General features: G+C 51.0%; 1 protein-coding gene across 1 annotated transcript; it reads left to right on the top strand.

The window, feature by feature from the left end:
* The first annotated feature begins 1,813 nt into the window (after positions 1-1,813).
* LOC116966882 (lysoplasmalogenase-like protein TMEM86A) lies at positions 1,814-9,090 on the top strand. Its single transcript, XM_033013237.1, has 3 exons — positions 1,814-2,012; positions 3,609-3,873; positions 8,510-9,090. Exons 1-3 carry the CDS (start codon positions 1,956-1,958, stop codon positions 8,935-8,937), a joined length of 750 nt encoding a protein of 249 aa, XP_032869128.1. The 5' UTR covers positions 1,814-1,955; the 3' UTR covers positions 8,938-9,090.
* Positions 9,091-14,370: the final 5,280 nt, after the last annotated feature.

A 14,370-nucleotide genomic window follows, 5' to 3' on the forward strand; every position in this document is an offset into this window, starting at 1 on the left:
GTGGACTGGACAAGCTAGATGCAGGAAAATTGTTCCCAATGTTGGGTGAGTCTAGAACCAGGGGCCACAGTCTTCGAATAAAGGGGAGGTCATTTAAGACTGAGGTGAGAAACAACTTTTTCACCCAGAGAGTTGTGAGTTTGTGGAATTCCCTGCCACAGAGGGCAGTGGAGGCCAAATCACTGGATGGATTTAAGGGAGAGTTAGATAGAGCTCTAGGGGCTAGTGGAGTCAAGGGATATGGGGAGAAGGCAGATACGGGTTATTGAATGGGGACGATCAGCCATGATTATAATGAATGGCGGTGCTGGCTCGAAGGGCTGAATGGCCTCCTCCTGCACCTATTTTCTATGTTTCTATGTCTTGGCTATCCGACTTTAAAAGGCATCCCCACCCCATGCAGCAATCACTGTGTATATAGAATGCTACAGTGAAGGAAACAGGCCCTTAGGCCCAACTTGTCCACACCGGCCAACATGTCCCAGCTACACTAGTCCCACCTGCCTGCGTTTGATCTATATCCCTCTAAACCTGTCCTATCCATGTACCTGTCGAAATGTTTCTTAGACGTTGCGATAGTCCCAGCCTCAACTGCCTCCTCTGGCAGCTCATTCCATACACCCACCACCCACTGTGTGAAAATGTTGCCCCTCAGGCCGTAGGCGCAGATTGGCAGCCACGCTTCCGTCAGTCTGCCCCAGGGCAGCTGTGGCTACAGAAGTAGCTTACCACCACCGAGTGTGACTGAGGAGTGAATGAATAATGCGATGTAAAGCGCCTTGAGTATTAGAAAGGCGCTATATAAATCCCATCCATTATTATTATTATTATTAAATCTTTCCCCCCTCAACCTAAACATATGTCCTCTGGTTCTTGAGCCCCGTACGTTTAGTTTAGTTTAGTTTAGAGATACAGGCCCTTCGGCCCATCGAGTCCGCGTTCCCCGCACATTAACACTATCCTACACACACTAGGGACAATGTTTACATTTGTACCCCACAGACCTGTACGTCTTTGGAGTGTGGGAGGAAACCGGAGCACCCGGAGCGCCCGGAGCAGCCGGCCTCTGGCACAGTGAGGCAATAACTCTACCGCTGCTCCACCGTGCTGCCCTAGACGGCTAACATAGAACGAGTGTAAACGGGTGATCGATGGTCGGCATGGACTTGGTGGGCCGAAGGGCCTGTTTCCACACTCCCTCTCTAAAACTATATCTGAAGCTAAAGGAGGCGTTGTATCTGGAGATAAAACATAGAACAGCGAAAGGCAACATGGGAGGTGAACGCAATCGCTGTGTGGGTGGATCAGAGATGGATTTTGACCCCAACATGTTGGCTGGATGTAGATACATCTCATCAACGTCATCACCAGGTCAAAAGTTGCCTGTGGTTTCAGGAGCCGTGTTTAGCAACGAGTCCACGATCATCGGGGAGAAAGTCCAGAAATACTTTCAGATATCATTGATAACTCTGGCCAACCCACTGGCAGTGAGAGAGAGAGAGGGAGAGAGAGAGAGAGAGAGAGAGGGAGACAGAGGGATAGAGAGGGAGAGAGAGAGAGAGAGTGAGGGATAGAGAGAGTGTGAGAGAGAGAGAGACAGGGAGAGAGAGGGAGAGAGAAAGAAAGAGAGAGGGAGAGAGGGGACAGGGAGAGAAAGAGAGAGACAGAAAGAGGGAGGAGAGAGAGGGAGAGAGAAAGAAAGAGAGAGACAGAGGGAAAGACAGAGAGAGACAGGGAGCGAGAGAGACAGAGAAAGAGGGAGGAGAGAGAGAGAGGGAGAGAGAAAGAAAGAGAGAGAGACAGACAGAGGGAAAGACAGAGAGAGACAGGGAGAGAGAAAGAGGGAGGAGAGAGAGGGAGAGAGAAAGAAAGGAGAGAGACAGAAAGAGAGGCAGAGAGACAGAACGAGAGATAGAGACAGAGAGAGAGCAGCAGAGAGTGAATAACATCAACAAATGGATATTATAAACATGGATCACAGTTCCCGGGGTGGGAAGAAGATGTTTGAAGAGGTAAGAAACAAGGAACTTATCTGCTCTCCACTTAAAAAATAATTTAAAGTTTTAAGTTAAGAAATAAAATTCCTCCCACATTCCAACAGCGGGCAGGTTTATCGTTTAATTGGCTTCTGTAAATTGTCTCTAGTGTGTTGGATAAGAACTAGTGATTGTGGGCCGGCACGGACTTTAATGGGCAGAAGGTCCTGTTTCCATGTTGTATCTTTAAACTAAACTAAACTAAACCGATGATACAAAGTACTGGAAGGTAGACAAAAAAATGCTGGAGAAACTCAGCGGGTGAGGCAGCATCTATGGAGCGAAGGAAATAGGTGACGTTTCGGGCCAAGACCCTTCTTCAGATTTTTTCCAGCATCTGCAGTTCTCTCTTGAACACAAAGTACTGGAGTAACTCAGCGGGTCAGGCAGCATCTCTGGAGAAAAAAAGCAGAGATTCTCCAGTTCTCCAGAACCAGGGGCCACACAGTCTTAGAATAAAGGGGAAGCCATTTTGGACTGAGGTGAGAAAATAACTTTTTCGCCCAGAGAGTTGTGAATTTGTGGAATTCCCTGCCACACAGAGGGCAGTGGAGGCCAAGCCACTGGATGGATTCAAGAGAGAGTTAGATAGAGCTCTTGGGGCTAGTGGAGTCAAGGGATATGGGGAGAAGGCAGGCACGGGTTATTGATAGGGGACGATCAGCCATGATCACAATGAATGGCGGTGCTGGCTCGAAGGGCCGAATGGCCTCCTCCTGCGCCTATTTTCTATGATTCTATGTAAAAAGGACGGGTGAGGTTTCGGGTCGGGACCCTTTGACTAACGTTGACTATTCTGGATCCTGTATACTCTTACTCATACTTACTTTATTAGCCAAGTGTGTTTTGCAACATCCGAGGAATTTGAATTGCCGTACAGTCATACTAATAATAAGCGGTGGAGGCCGGTTCTCTGGATGCTTTCAAGAGAGAGCTAGATAGGGCTCTTAAAGATAGCGGAGTCAGGGGATATGGGGAGAAGGCAGGAACGGGGTACTGATTGGGGATGATCAGCCATGATCACATTGAATGGCGGTGCTGGCTCGAAGGGCCGAATGGCTTACTCCTGCAGCTACTGTTGTCTAAGCAACAGAACACACACAATACATTTTAACACAAACATCCACCACAGTGACTCCTCCACATTCCTCACTGTGATGGAAGGCGAAAAAAAAAGTTCAACCTCTTCCCTTCTTTGTTTTCCTGCGGTCGGGGGTCTCGAGCTTTCCGTTGACGGGACGATCTTGACTCCCGTAGCCGTCGGCGTTTGGGCCCGCTGCGTCGGGGCGATCAAGCTCCTGCATCGTGGGGGGAATCTCAGCTTCCCCTCGCCGAGCGATCGGACGGCGGGTCGGGGCTGGTCGAACCTTCTGCGCCGTTGAAACTCCCGACATCTACGGTCTCTACCCGAGACTGCGAGCTCTCGATGGTGAAATCCATGGTTAGGACAGGTTTGGAGGGATATGGGGCATCTGCAGGCAGGTGGTACTATAGCTGGGACATGTTGGCCAGTGTGGGCAAGTTGGGCCTGTTTCCACACTGTATCTATGACTCTCTCCTCTCTCTCCGCAGATAAAACGCTCCGGTCCCAAGCTGGTCCCCTTTGCCATCAGCTTGTGCCTGTATTTCGGGCTGTGGCTGCCAACCTCCAGCCCGTCCTGGTTCAGCGCGCTGCTCAAGTGCCTCCCGGCCCTCTGCCTCGCCGTCTTCGTGCTGGCGCGGGGCTTCAGCGCCGGGCGGAGCCGCCCCTACTCACGGAACATCCTCGTCGGCCTGCTCATCTCCTTCGTGGGCGACATCTTCCTCAACTGGGCCGACCAGGGCTTCTTCGACCACGGTAAGGCCTCAAATACCCAGGGCGGATTCTCAGTCGCACGTTGCCCCCTCCCCCGCTCCGAGTTAAAGTCCAGAGTCGCCGCCTCACAGCGCCAGAGACCCGGGTTCGATCCCGATCCCGATCAAGAAGGAACTGCAGATGCTGGAAAATCGAAGGTACACAAAAAAGCTGGAGAAACTCAGCAGGTGCAGCAGCATCTATGGAGCGAAGGAAATAGGCAACGTTTTGGGACGAAACCCTGAAGGAAATAGGCAACGTTTCGGGCCGAAACCCAGAAGGGTTTCGGCCCGAAACGTTGCCTATTTCCTTCGCTCCATAGATGCTGCTGCACCCGCTGAGTTTCTCCAGCTTTTTTGTGTACCTGCTGTCTGTATGGAGTTGGTAACCATCTCCTTGACTTATGGGCAGTGGGTGAACGAGGTTTAGGTTAGTTTGGTCTGAAGAAGATGTCTCGACCCGAAACGTCACCCATTCCTTCTCTCCCGAGATGCTGCCTGTCCCGCTGAGTTACTCCAGCATTAAATGTCTATCTACGGCTTAAACCAGCATCTGCAGTTCCTTCCTACGCATTTAATTTAGTTGAGTTTATTGTCACGTGGGCCGAGGTACAGTGAAAAGCTTTTGTTGCGCGCTAACCAGTCAGCGGAAAGACAACACGTGATTACAATCGAGCCGTTCACAGTGTACCGATACATGATAAGGGAGTAACGTTTAGTGCAAGGTAAAGTCAGCAAAGTCCGATCAAGGATAGTCCGAGGGTCACCAGGTAGGTAGATAGTTCAGCGCTGCTCTCTGGTTGTGGTGGGATGGTTCAGTTGCCTGATAACAGCTGGGAAGAAACTGCCCCTGAATCTGGAGGTGTGCGTTTTCACACTTCTGTACCTCTTGCCCGATTTCACCTTCAGTTTCAGGGACAGTTTCACTGGTCCCAGCTGTTATCAGGCAACTGAATCATTACTGCCGACATCTCTAAATGAAACCCCCCTTTTCGTTTAGTTTAGTTTAGAGATAAGCGCAGAAACAGGCCCTTCGGCCCACCATGTCCGTGCTGACCAGCGATCCCCGCACACTAACACTATCCACAAACTAGGGACAATTTTTTACTATTTTATCCTGCGAATTAACCTACAAACCTGCACGTCTTTAGAGTGTGGGAGGAAACCGTAGATCTCGGAGAAAACCCACGCAGGTCACGGGGAGAACGTGCAAACTCCGTACAGACAGCACCCGTAGTCAGGATCGAACCCGGGTCTGTGGCACTGTGAGGCAGCAACTCTACCGCTGCGCCACTGTGCGGCCGCTAATATACAGAGTATAGGGTTGGAGGAGATAATAGGTCATAAGGTGATGTGATAGGAGCAGAATTAGGCCATTCGGCCCATCAAGTCTGTTCCGGCATTCAATCATGGCCGATCTATCTCCCACTCCTAACCCCGTTCTCCTGCCTTCTCCCCGTAACCCCTGACACCCGCACTGATCAGTCTGAAGAAGGGTCTCGACCCGAAACGTCACCTATTCCTTCTCCCCATAGATGCTGTCTCACCCGCTGAGTTTCTCCAGCATTTTTTGTCTATTTAAGAATCTATCTATCACTGTTTTTAAAATATCCATTGACTTGGCCCAAACAACCACAGACAAAGAATTCAACAGATTCACCACCCTCTGACTAAAGACATTCCTTCTCATCTCCTTCCTAAAGAAACGTCCTTTAATTCTGCGGCTGTGACCTCTGGTCCGAGACTCTCCCACTAGTGGAAATGTCCTCTCCACATCCACTCTATCCAGGCCTTTCACTAATAGGGATGGTTAAGATGTGGAAGGTTACAATAGAGATGCTGGTTTATACCAAAGATAGACACAGAGTGCTGGAGAAACTCAGCGGGTCAGGCAGCATCTCTGGAGAAAAAGGATGGGTGACATTTCAGGTTGAGATCCTTTTTCAGACTCTTCAGATTAAGCTTGTGGAAAGGCCTGAAAACATGTTTGAAAATGAAGGCTGTGTATTTGTTGAGCTGCGATGTTTAGTTTAGTTTAGTTTAGAGATACAGCACGGAAACAGGCCCTTCGGCCCACCGAGTCTACACTGACCAGCGATCGGCGCACATTAACACTATCCTACACACACTAGGGACAATTTACAATCTTTACAGAAGCCAATTAGCCTACAGACCTGCACGTCTTTGGAGTGTTGGAGGAAACCATAGCCAGTGGCGGAATGGCCAGGGTGTCAGCTTGCCCGATGGCAAGTAGGCCCCTGATGAAGTGGGCCCCCTATATCAAGTAGGCCCCTGATGAAGTGGGCCCCCTATATCAAGTAGGCCCCTGATGAAGTGGGCCTCCTATATCAAGTGGGCCCCTGATGAAGTGGGCCTCCTATATCAAGTGGGCCCCTGATGAAGTGGGCCTCCTATATCAAGTAGGCTCCTGATGAAGTGGGCCTCCTATATCAAGTAGGCCCCTGATGAAGTGGGCCTCCTATATCAAGTAGGCCCCTGATGAAGTGGGCCCCCTATATCAAGTAGGCCCCTGATGAAGTGGGCCCCCTATATCAAGTAGGCCCCTGATGAAGTGGGCCTCCTATATAAAGTGGGCCCCTGATGAAGTGGGCCTCCTATATCAAGTAGGCCCCTGATGAAGTGGGCCTCCTATATCAAGTAGGCCCCTGATGAACTGGGCTTCCTATATCAAGTAGGCCCCTGATGAAGTGGGCCCCCTTTGTCTCCTGGCACCCAATATTTTTAGACCCAGTCCGCCACTGACCATAGCCCCCGGAGAAAACCCACGCAGGTCACAGGGAGAATGTACAAACTCCGTACAGACAGCACCCGTAGCCGGGATTGAACCTGGGTCTCTGGCGCTGTGAGGCAGCAACTCTACCGCTGTGCCACCGTGCCTGCCGAGGATTGCCGGTTTCATGGTTCTTGGTTGAGAGTCTGTACAGGGGTGTGGTGGTGATGTGGCTCTCTATCTCTGCTCCCTGCCTCTTTATCTCACTGTACTTAGTGCTTTGCCCCTCACAGTGCCACTGAGATCAGACTTTGGAAAAGTGACGCACCCTGGAGTACAGCTCAAACTCCACGTGTCAGCTGGAAGCTACGACAGGCTGGCAACTCTCTCCCGCAACTCTCCCACTGCTCACAGCCCAGAGACCCAGGTTCAATCCTGACCTCGGGTGCTGTCTGTTTAAGTTTAGTTTAGTTCAGTTCAGTTCAGTTCCAGGGGTGTGGGGGTGGGGAAGGGGGTGTGGGGGTGAGGGGTGAGGGTTGGGGTGAGAGTGGCAACGTTGGGCTTTGACGGGATGATTGATGGGAGTGGGGGTGAGGATGAAGGTCGGCAAATGGGGTGGGGGGTTGGGAGAGGGGGTGAGGGAAGGGGATTTGGGGAAGAGGGGGTGGGAGTGGGATGGGGGGAGTCGAGTGGGGAGTGAGGGGTGGAGGTTGGGGGGGGGTTTGGGAATGAGATGGGAATGGGGGTGGGGATAGGGTGTGGGCAGATGGGAGTGAGGGGTGGGGAATGTGATGGAGGGATGGGGGTGACAGAGAGGGGGGGATGGGAGATAGGGGGTGGGAATGAGGATTGGAACGTGGTTGGGATCGGGTGGGGGTGAGGAATGGGAGAGTGAGTTATAGACAATCGACAATAGACAATAGGTGCAGGAGTAGGCCATTCGGCCCTTCGAGCCAGCACCGCCATTCAATGTGATCATGGCTGATCATCCCCAATCAGTACCCCGTTCCTGCCTTCTCCCCATATCCCCTTGACTCCGCTATCTTTAAGAGCCCTATCCAGCTCTCTCTTGAAAGCATCCAGAGAACCCGCCTCCACCGCCCTCTGAGGCAGAGAATTCCACAGACTCACCACTCTCTGTGAGAAAAAGTGTTTCCTCGTCTCCGTTCTAAATGGCTTACCCCTTATTCTTAAACTGTGTGGCCCCTGGTTCTGGACTCCCCCAACATCGGGAACATGTTTCCTGCCTCTAGCGTGCCCAAACCCTTAACAATCTTATATGTTTCAATAAGATATCCTCTCATCCTTCTAAACTCCAGAGTGTACAAGCCCAGCCGCTCCATTTTCTCAGCATATGACAGTCCCGCCATCCCGGGAATTAACCTTGTGAACCTACGCTGCACTCCCTCAATAGCAAGAATGTCCTTCCATAGGAAGAGATGGGAATGGGGGGTGAAGGAAGGGGATTGGAGGGTGGGGGTGGGGGTGGGGGCTGAGATGGGAATGGGATTGTGGGTGGGGTGAGGGGTGGGTAGAGGGTGGGGAGTGAGGGTGGGGGCTGAGATGGGAATGGGGGGTGAAGCAAGGGGATTGTGGAATTGGGGGGTGAGGGTGGGGGCTGAGATGGGAATGGGGGGTGAAGCAAGGGGATTGGGGGGTGAGGGTGGGGGTGGGGGTGGGGGTTGAAGGATGGGGATTGTGGATTGGTGGGTGAGGGTGAGGGTAGGGGCTGAGATGGGAATGGGGGTGAGGGTGGGGTGAGGGGTGGGAAGAGGGTGGGGAGTGAGGCTGGGGGCTGAGATGGGAATGGGGGGTGAAGCAAGGGTATTGGGGGTGAGGGGTGATGTGGTGGGAAGACCTCTTTCTCTAACCCCCCCCCTCGTGGCTCTGCTCTGCTCCCCCCCTGCAGGAGTGGTGACGTTCGGCCTGGTCCACCTATGCTACACGTTGGCGATGGGCATTCGGCCGTTGATGCCAGGGTTGGCGTTGCTTATGTTCCTGGCGTCGGGGGGCTTGCTGGCGCTGTTGTGGCCGTGCCTGCCCTCGACCGCCACCATCCCCCTGGCCGTGTACAGCGCGGCGCTGGCCCTGATGAGTTGGCGGGCGGTGGCGCGCTGGTGGAGGCCCCCACAGGGTGGGGCGCGGGGGTCGGCGAGCGCCGCGATGGGCGCCGTCCTCTTCATCGTGTCCGACTTCGCGCTGGCTCTGGATCGCTTCTGCTCACCGCTGCCCCACGGGCGTCTCGCCGTCATGGCCACCTACTACCTGGCACAGATGCTCATCGCCATCTCCGTACTGGACCAGGCCGATCCCGACAGCCTGTGGAAACGAAACTAAACCTTCACCAGCTTCGTCACGTCCGAGTTTAGTTCCGTTTATTGTCACGTGTACCAACCTGGATTCAATGGACAATAGGTGCAGGAGTAGGCCATTCGGCCCTTCGAGCCAGCACCGCCATTCAATGTGATCATAGCTGATCATCCCCAATCAGTACCCCGTTCCTGCCTTCTCCCCATACCCCCTGACTCCGCTATCTTTAAGAGCCCTATCTAACTCTCTCTTTTTAAAAAAAAATTCTATGGATGTACGGAAACTTAATTATTTCTTCCTTGTAAAGCATTTTGGTTTCAACACGAGTTGATTTAAACGTGCTATATAAATAAGATTTACTTACTTACTTACTTACTTGAAAGCATCCAGAGAACCGGCCTCCACCGCCCTCTGAGGCAGAGAATTCCACAGACTCACAACTCTCTGTGTGAAAAAGTGTTTCCTCGTCTCCGTTCTAAATGGCCAACCCCTTATTCTTAAACTGTGTGGCCCCTGGTTCTGGACTCCCCCAACATCGGGAGCATGTTTCCTGCCTCCAGCGTGTCCAAACCCTTAATAATCTCATATGTTCCAATAAGAATCCCTCTCATCCTTCTAAACTCCAGAGTGTACAGGCCCGGGCCCAGTTCCCCGAACGAGAGTCTGAAGAAGGGTCTCGACCCGAAACGTCACCCCATGAATGTTCAGTTTCACGAGGGGGACCATAGTGGAGCATCACGGCAACAGTGAGCTTAAATAATTCTTCACATAAATGCGACAGGGAGTAGCTACATAACATCTTCGAGACCCTTCTTTATCTATCCTACCCATTTACACTAATCCTATTTACCTGCATTAGTTCGGTAGCCCTTTATTCTATTCCTATTCATCTGAATCAAATCCAGTTTAGTTTTCATCTTTGTGCAAGTACATTGCAGTACGAATGCAACGGAGATCTTGCCACCACCATCACAGGGACATGGACTCTGCCAACTCCGCTCAAAAAGCATCAATCACACATCAAACTCTGCGGCCGGTGTGAAGAAGAGAAGAAAATGCAAAAAGTATAGAATGAGCAAGAGGTGTGTAAAATCATGAGGGGAATAGATCGGGTCGATGCACAGAGTCTCTTGCCCAGAGTAGGGGAAACGAGGACCAGAGGACATGGGTTTAAGGTGAAGGGGAAAAGATTTAATAGGAATCTGAGGGGTAACTTTTTCACACAAAGGGTGGTGGGTGTATGGAACAAGCTGCCAGAGGATGTAGTTGCGGTTGGGACTATCCCAACGTTTAAGAAACAGTTAGACAGGTACATGCGTGGGGGGGAAATCACTATCAAAACATGGGGGGGGGGGACAATTTCTTGGTGGCCGGCGGGGGCTTCAACATCGGGAGCCTCGATCGCCTCAACGCAGCAGTTTGACTGCCTGACCGCTGGGCGATGGAAGATTCTGCGGCCGATTTTAAGCCGCGCCGGGTGATGAAAGGCCCCGCGAACAGGCCGATTCAGGCCCTTAGAAAGCGTCTGATACCCGCTTGAATCTTTCAAAAGCTACAAATGTGATGAATAACACTTAAACAAATAAAGGCAAACAGAAGAACCAACCTTGGAGGGGGGAAGAGAGAAAGAATTGGGAAAAACATACTAAATAACGTGAGTGGCCGTGAATGAGGGACTTACCTGCAAGCCAGCCAGGAGACCAGTTCCACCGGAGCCCTTAATGACCTGACCCGTTTAAATCTTTCCCATCCACCAATACATCCAATTAGTTCAAACAATAATTGTACCCACCCGCATCAGACAGCTTTAAGAAATTCTCCGTGAATACCTTTAGTAATACTTGAAGGTCAAAACACAATTGGTGACACATCGTGTTAATACGATGTTAATAGGGACATTTAACAAGCGCTTAACAGTGACACCCCCCCCCACCGTCTCGCAGAAAGCGGAGATTTTAATAGATTTTTTTTACCGTATTTCAAAAATCGGATTACAAAACATGGGGGGGTGGGGGGGGTGGGTATTGTCCCCCACCTCTCAAAACATGGGAGAGACCTGTCCCACCCATCCCATCCAGGATTTCCGCCCATGACATGGACAGGTTTGGAGGGAAATGGACCAAACACGGGCAGGTGGGACTAGTGTAGCTGGGACATGTTGGCCAGTGTGGGCAAGTTGGGCCGAAGGGCCTGTTTCCACACAGTATCACTCTGTGACTCTCTGCCAAATACATTTCCAAATGTCTATTAAATGTTGCATTTGTGTCTTTGTCTGGTCTGGCAGATTGTTCCAGAAAACCTCCCCCGCAAATCTCCTTTATATATTTCTCCCCCTCTCACAAACCTGTGTGACCTGTGTGGGTTTTCTCCGGGTGCTCCGGTTTCCTCCCACATCCCAAAGACGTGCAGGTTTGTAGGTTAATTGGCTTCGGTAAAATTGTCCCTAGTGTGTGTAGGATAGATCTAATGTTTGGGGTGATCACTGGTCGGTGCGGACTCGGTGGGCCGAAGGGCCTGTTTTACACTGTATCTCTAAATTAAACTCTATCTACCTTATCTATGCCTCGTGATTTAATAATAAACCTATATTAGGTCACCCCCCCTCAACCTTCTATGTTTCATTGGGAATAAAACCTTCCTATCTAATCTCCCTTTATAATACAGCCCTCCATTTTGGGCCATTTCTTGGTGAATCTCCTCTGCGTACCCTCCATAGCTGCCACGTCCTTCCTGTAGTGTGGCGTGGGCGGCACGGTGGCGCAGCGGTAGAGTTGCTGCCTCACGGCGCCAGAGACCCAGGGTTCCATCCTGACCGCGGGCGCTGTCTGTGCGGAGTTTGCACGTTCTCCCCGTGACCTGCGTGGGTTTTCTCCGAGATCTTCGGTGTCCTCCCGCACCCCAAAGACCGACAGGTTTGTAGATTAATTAGCTTGGTGTAAAATGTAAAAAAATGTGTGTGTAGGATAGTGCAAGTGTGCGGGGGGGATCGCTGGTCAGCGCGGACTCGATGGGCCGAAGGGCCTGTTTCCGCGCTGTATCTCTAAACTAAACTAGACTAAACTGCACGTACACGCTAGAATTTAGAAGATTGAGGGGGGATCTTATAGAAACTTACAAAATTCTTAAGGGGTTGGACAGGCTAGATGCAGGAAGATTGTTCCCGATGTTGGGGAAGTCCAGAACAAGGGGTCACAGTTTAAGGATAAGGGGGAAATCTTTTAGGACTGAGATGAGAAAATCATTTTTTACACAGAGAGTGGTGAATCTCTGGAATTCTCTGCCACAGAGGGTAGTTGAGGCCACAGTTCATTGGCTATATTTAAGAGGGAGTTAGATGTGGCCCTTGTGGCTAAAGGGATCAGGGGGTATGGAGAGAAGGCAGGTACGGGATACTGAGTTGGATGATCAACCATGATCATATTGAATGGCGGTGCAGGCTCGAAGGGCCGAATGGCCTACTCCTGCACCTATTTTCTATGTTTCTATGTAATACTTCAAATATTTAGTAAAGGAAAGAACTGCAGGTGCTGGTTTAAACCGAAGATAGACACAAAGTGCTGGAGTAACTCAGCGGGACAGGCAGCATCTCTGGAGAGAAGGAATGGGTGACGTTTCGGGTCGAGACCCTTCTACAGATATACGGGCCTAGTCTTCCTTTTTATTGCCCATCCAGGCACACGTTCTCTCCCTTCCTCTATCTCCCTCCAGCCTCCTTTCTGCGCCTCTAATATAAATCCCCATCCACCAGGGGGCAGTGTCTGAGAGCTTCCCGCGCCATTAACCCTTCGAGTTCCTGCAGTCTCTCTCAATACCAGTTGTATCGGGCTCTAGTGAGACCACATCTGGAGTATTGCGTACAGTTTTGGTCTCCTAATTTGAGGAAGGACATCCTTGTGATTGAGGCAGTGCAGACTCTCAGACTGAAGAAGGGCCTCATAGAAACATAGAAAATAGGTGCAGGAGGAGGCCATTCGGCCCTTCGAGCCAGCACCGCCATTCATTGTGATCATGGCTGATCGTCCCCAATCAATAACCCGTGCCTGCCTTCTCCCCATATCCCTTGACTCCACTAGCCCCTAGAGCTCTATCTAACTCTCTCTTAAATCCATCCAGTGATTTGGCCTCCACTGCCCTCTGTGGCAGGGAATTCCACAAATTCACAACTCTCTGGGTGAAAACGTTTTTTCTCACCTCAGTCTTAAATGACCTCCCCTTTACTCTAAGACTGTGGCCCCTGGTTATGGACTCGCCCAACATTGGGAACATTTTTCCTGCATCTAGCTTGTCCAGTTCTTTTATAATTTTATATGTTTCTATAAGATTCCCCCTCATCCTTCTAAACTCCAGTGAATTTAGGGATTTAGGGAGCCATCCCAGGGATCAATCTCGTGAACCTACGCTGCACTGCCTCAACCACAAGGATGTCCTCGAACAGAAACGTCACCCATTCCTTCTCTCCAGAGATGCTGCCTGTCCTGCTGAGTTACTCCAGCATTCTGTGTCTATTTTATAGTTATAGTGGATTTCCTGGGGGTGGATTCTTGATTAGTACGGGTGTCAGAGGTTATGGGGAGAAGGCAGGAGAATGGGGTTAGGAGGGAGAGATAGATCAGCCATGATGGCAGAGTAGACTTGATGGGCCGAATGGCCTAATTCTATTCCTTATGACCTTATCATCTTATGAATAGCGGAAGGCCTGGATAGAATGGATGCGGAGATGATGTTTCCACTAGTGGGAGAGTCTAGGACTAGAGGTCACGGCCTCAGAGGACATTCCTTCAGGAAGGAGATGAGGGGGAATGGTGGATGTCAGAGGGTGGTGGATTCCTTCTCTCCAGAGATGCTGCCCGTCCCGCTGAGTTACTCCAGCATTTTGTGTCTGTCTCTGCGCAGTCTGGAGCGAGAGCAATTTCCATTTTACTTAACGGAGCGCAACGGGTCAAAGATCTCCAGAGCTGCACAATAAGCGGAAGTTTTCGAGCCTCAGTATAGTTTTTGTGGGTTTCCTCTGCATCCTCTGTGGGGCCGATCTCACATCCTTCCTCGAACGGCCCGGACTGGATAAACACTAGGCTTGTGTCTGAACCAGTGTTCTGTTGCATTTCAACATCAACTTCCTGTCAGCTCTCTGGAGGCATGGATATGGCATTCCTTGCTGGTGGTCCCAGCACTGTTGGAGGCATGGATACGGCATTCCTTGCTGGTGGTCCCAGCACTGTTGGAGGCATGGATACGGCATTCCTTGCTGGTGGTCCCAGCACTGTTGGAGGCATGGATATGACATTCCTTGCTGGTGGTCCCAGCACTGTTAGAGGCATCTTCTGTCAATAATCTGGGATTTAGACAAACAGAACCTTAGATAGAAGATTTGTACAGTGCAGGAGCAGGCCCTTCGGCCCACAATGTCCATGCCGAACGTGATGCTGAGACCAACTAAGGAGAGAGAGAGAGAGGGGGAGA

Source organism: Amblyraja radiata, chromosome 38 (genome assembly GCF_010909765.2).
Source record: "Amblyraja radiata isolate CabotCenter1 chromosome 38, sAmbRad1.1.pri, whole genome shotgun sequence".
Taxonomy (NCBI): Eukaryota; Metazoa; Chordata; class Chondrichthyes; order Rajiformes; family Rajidae; genus Amblyraja; species Amblyraja radiata.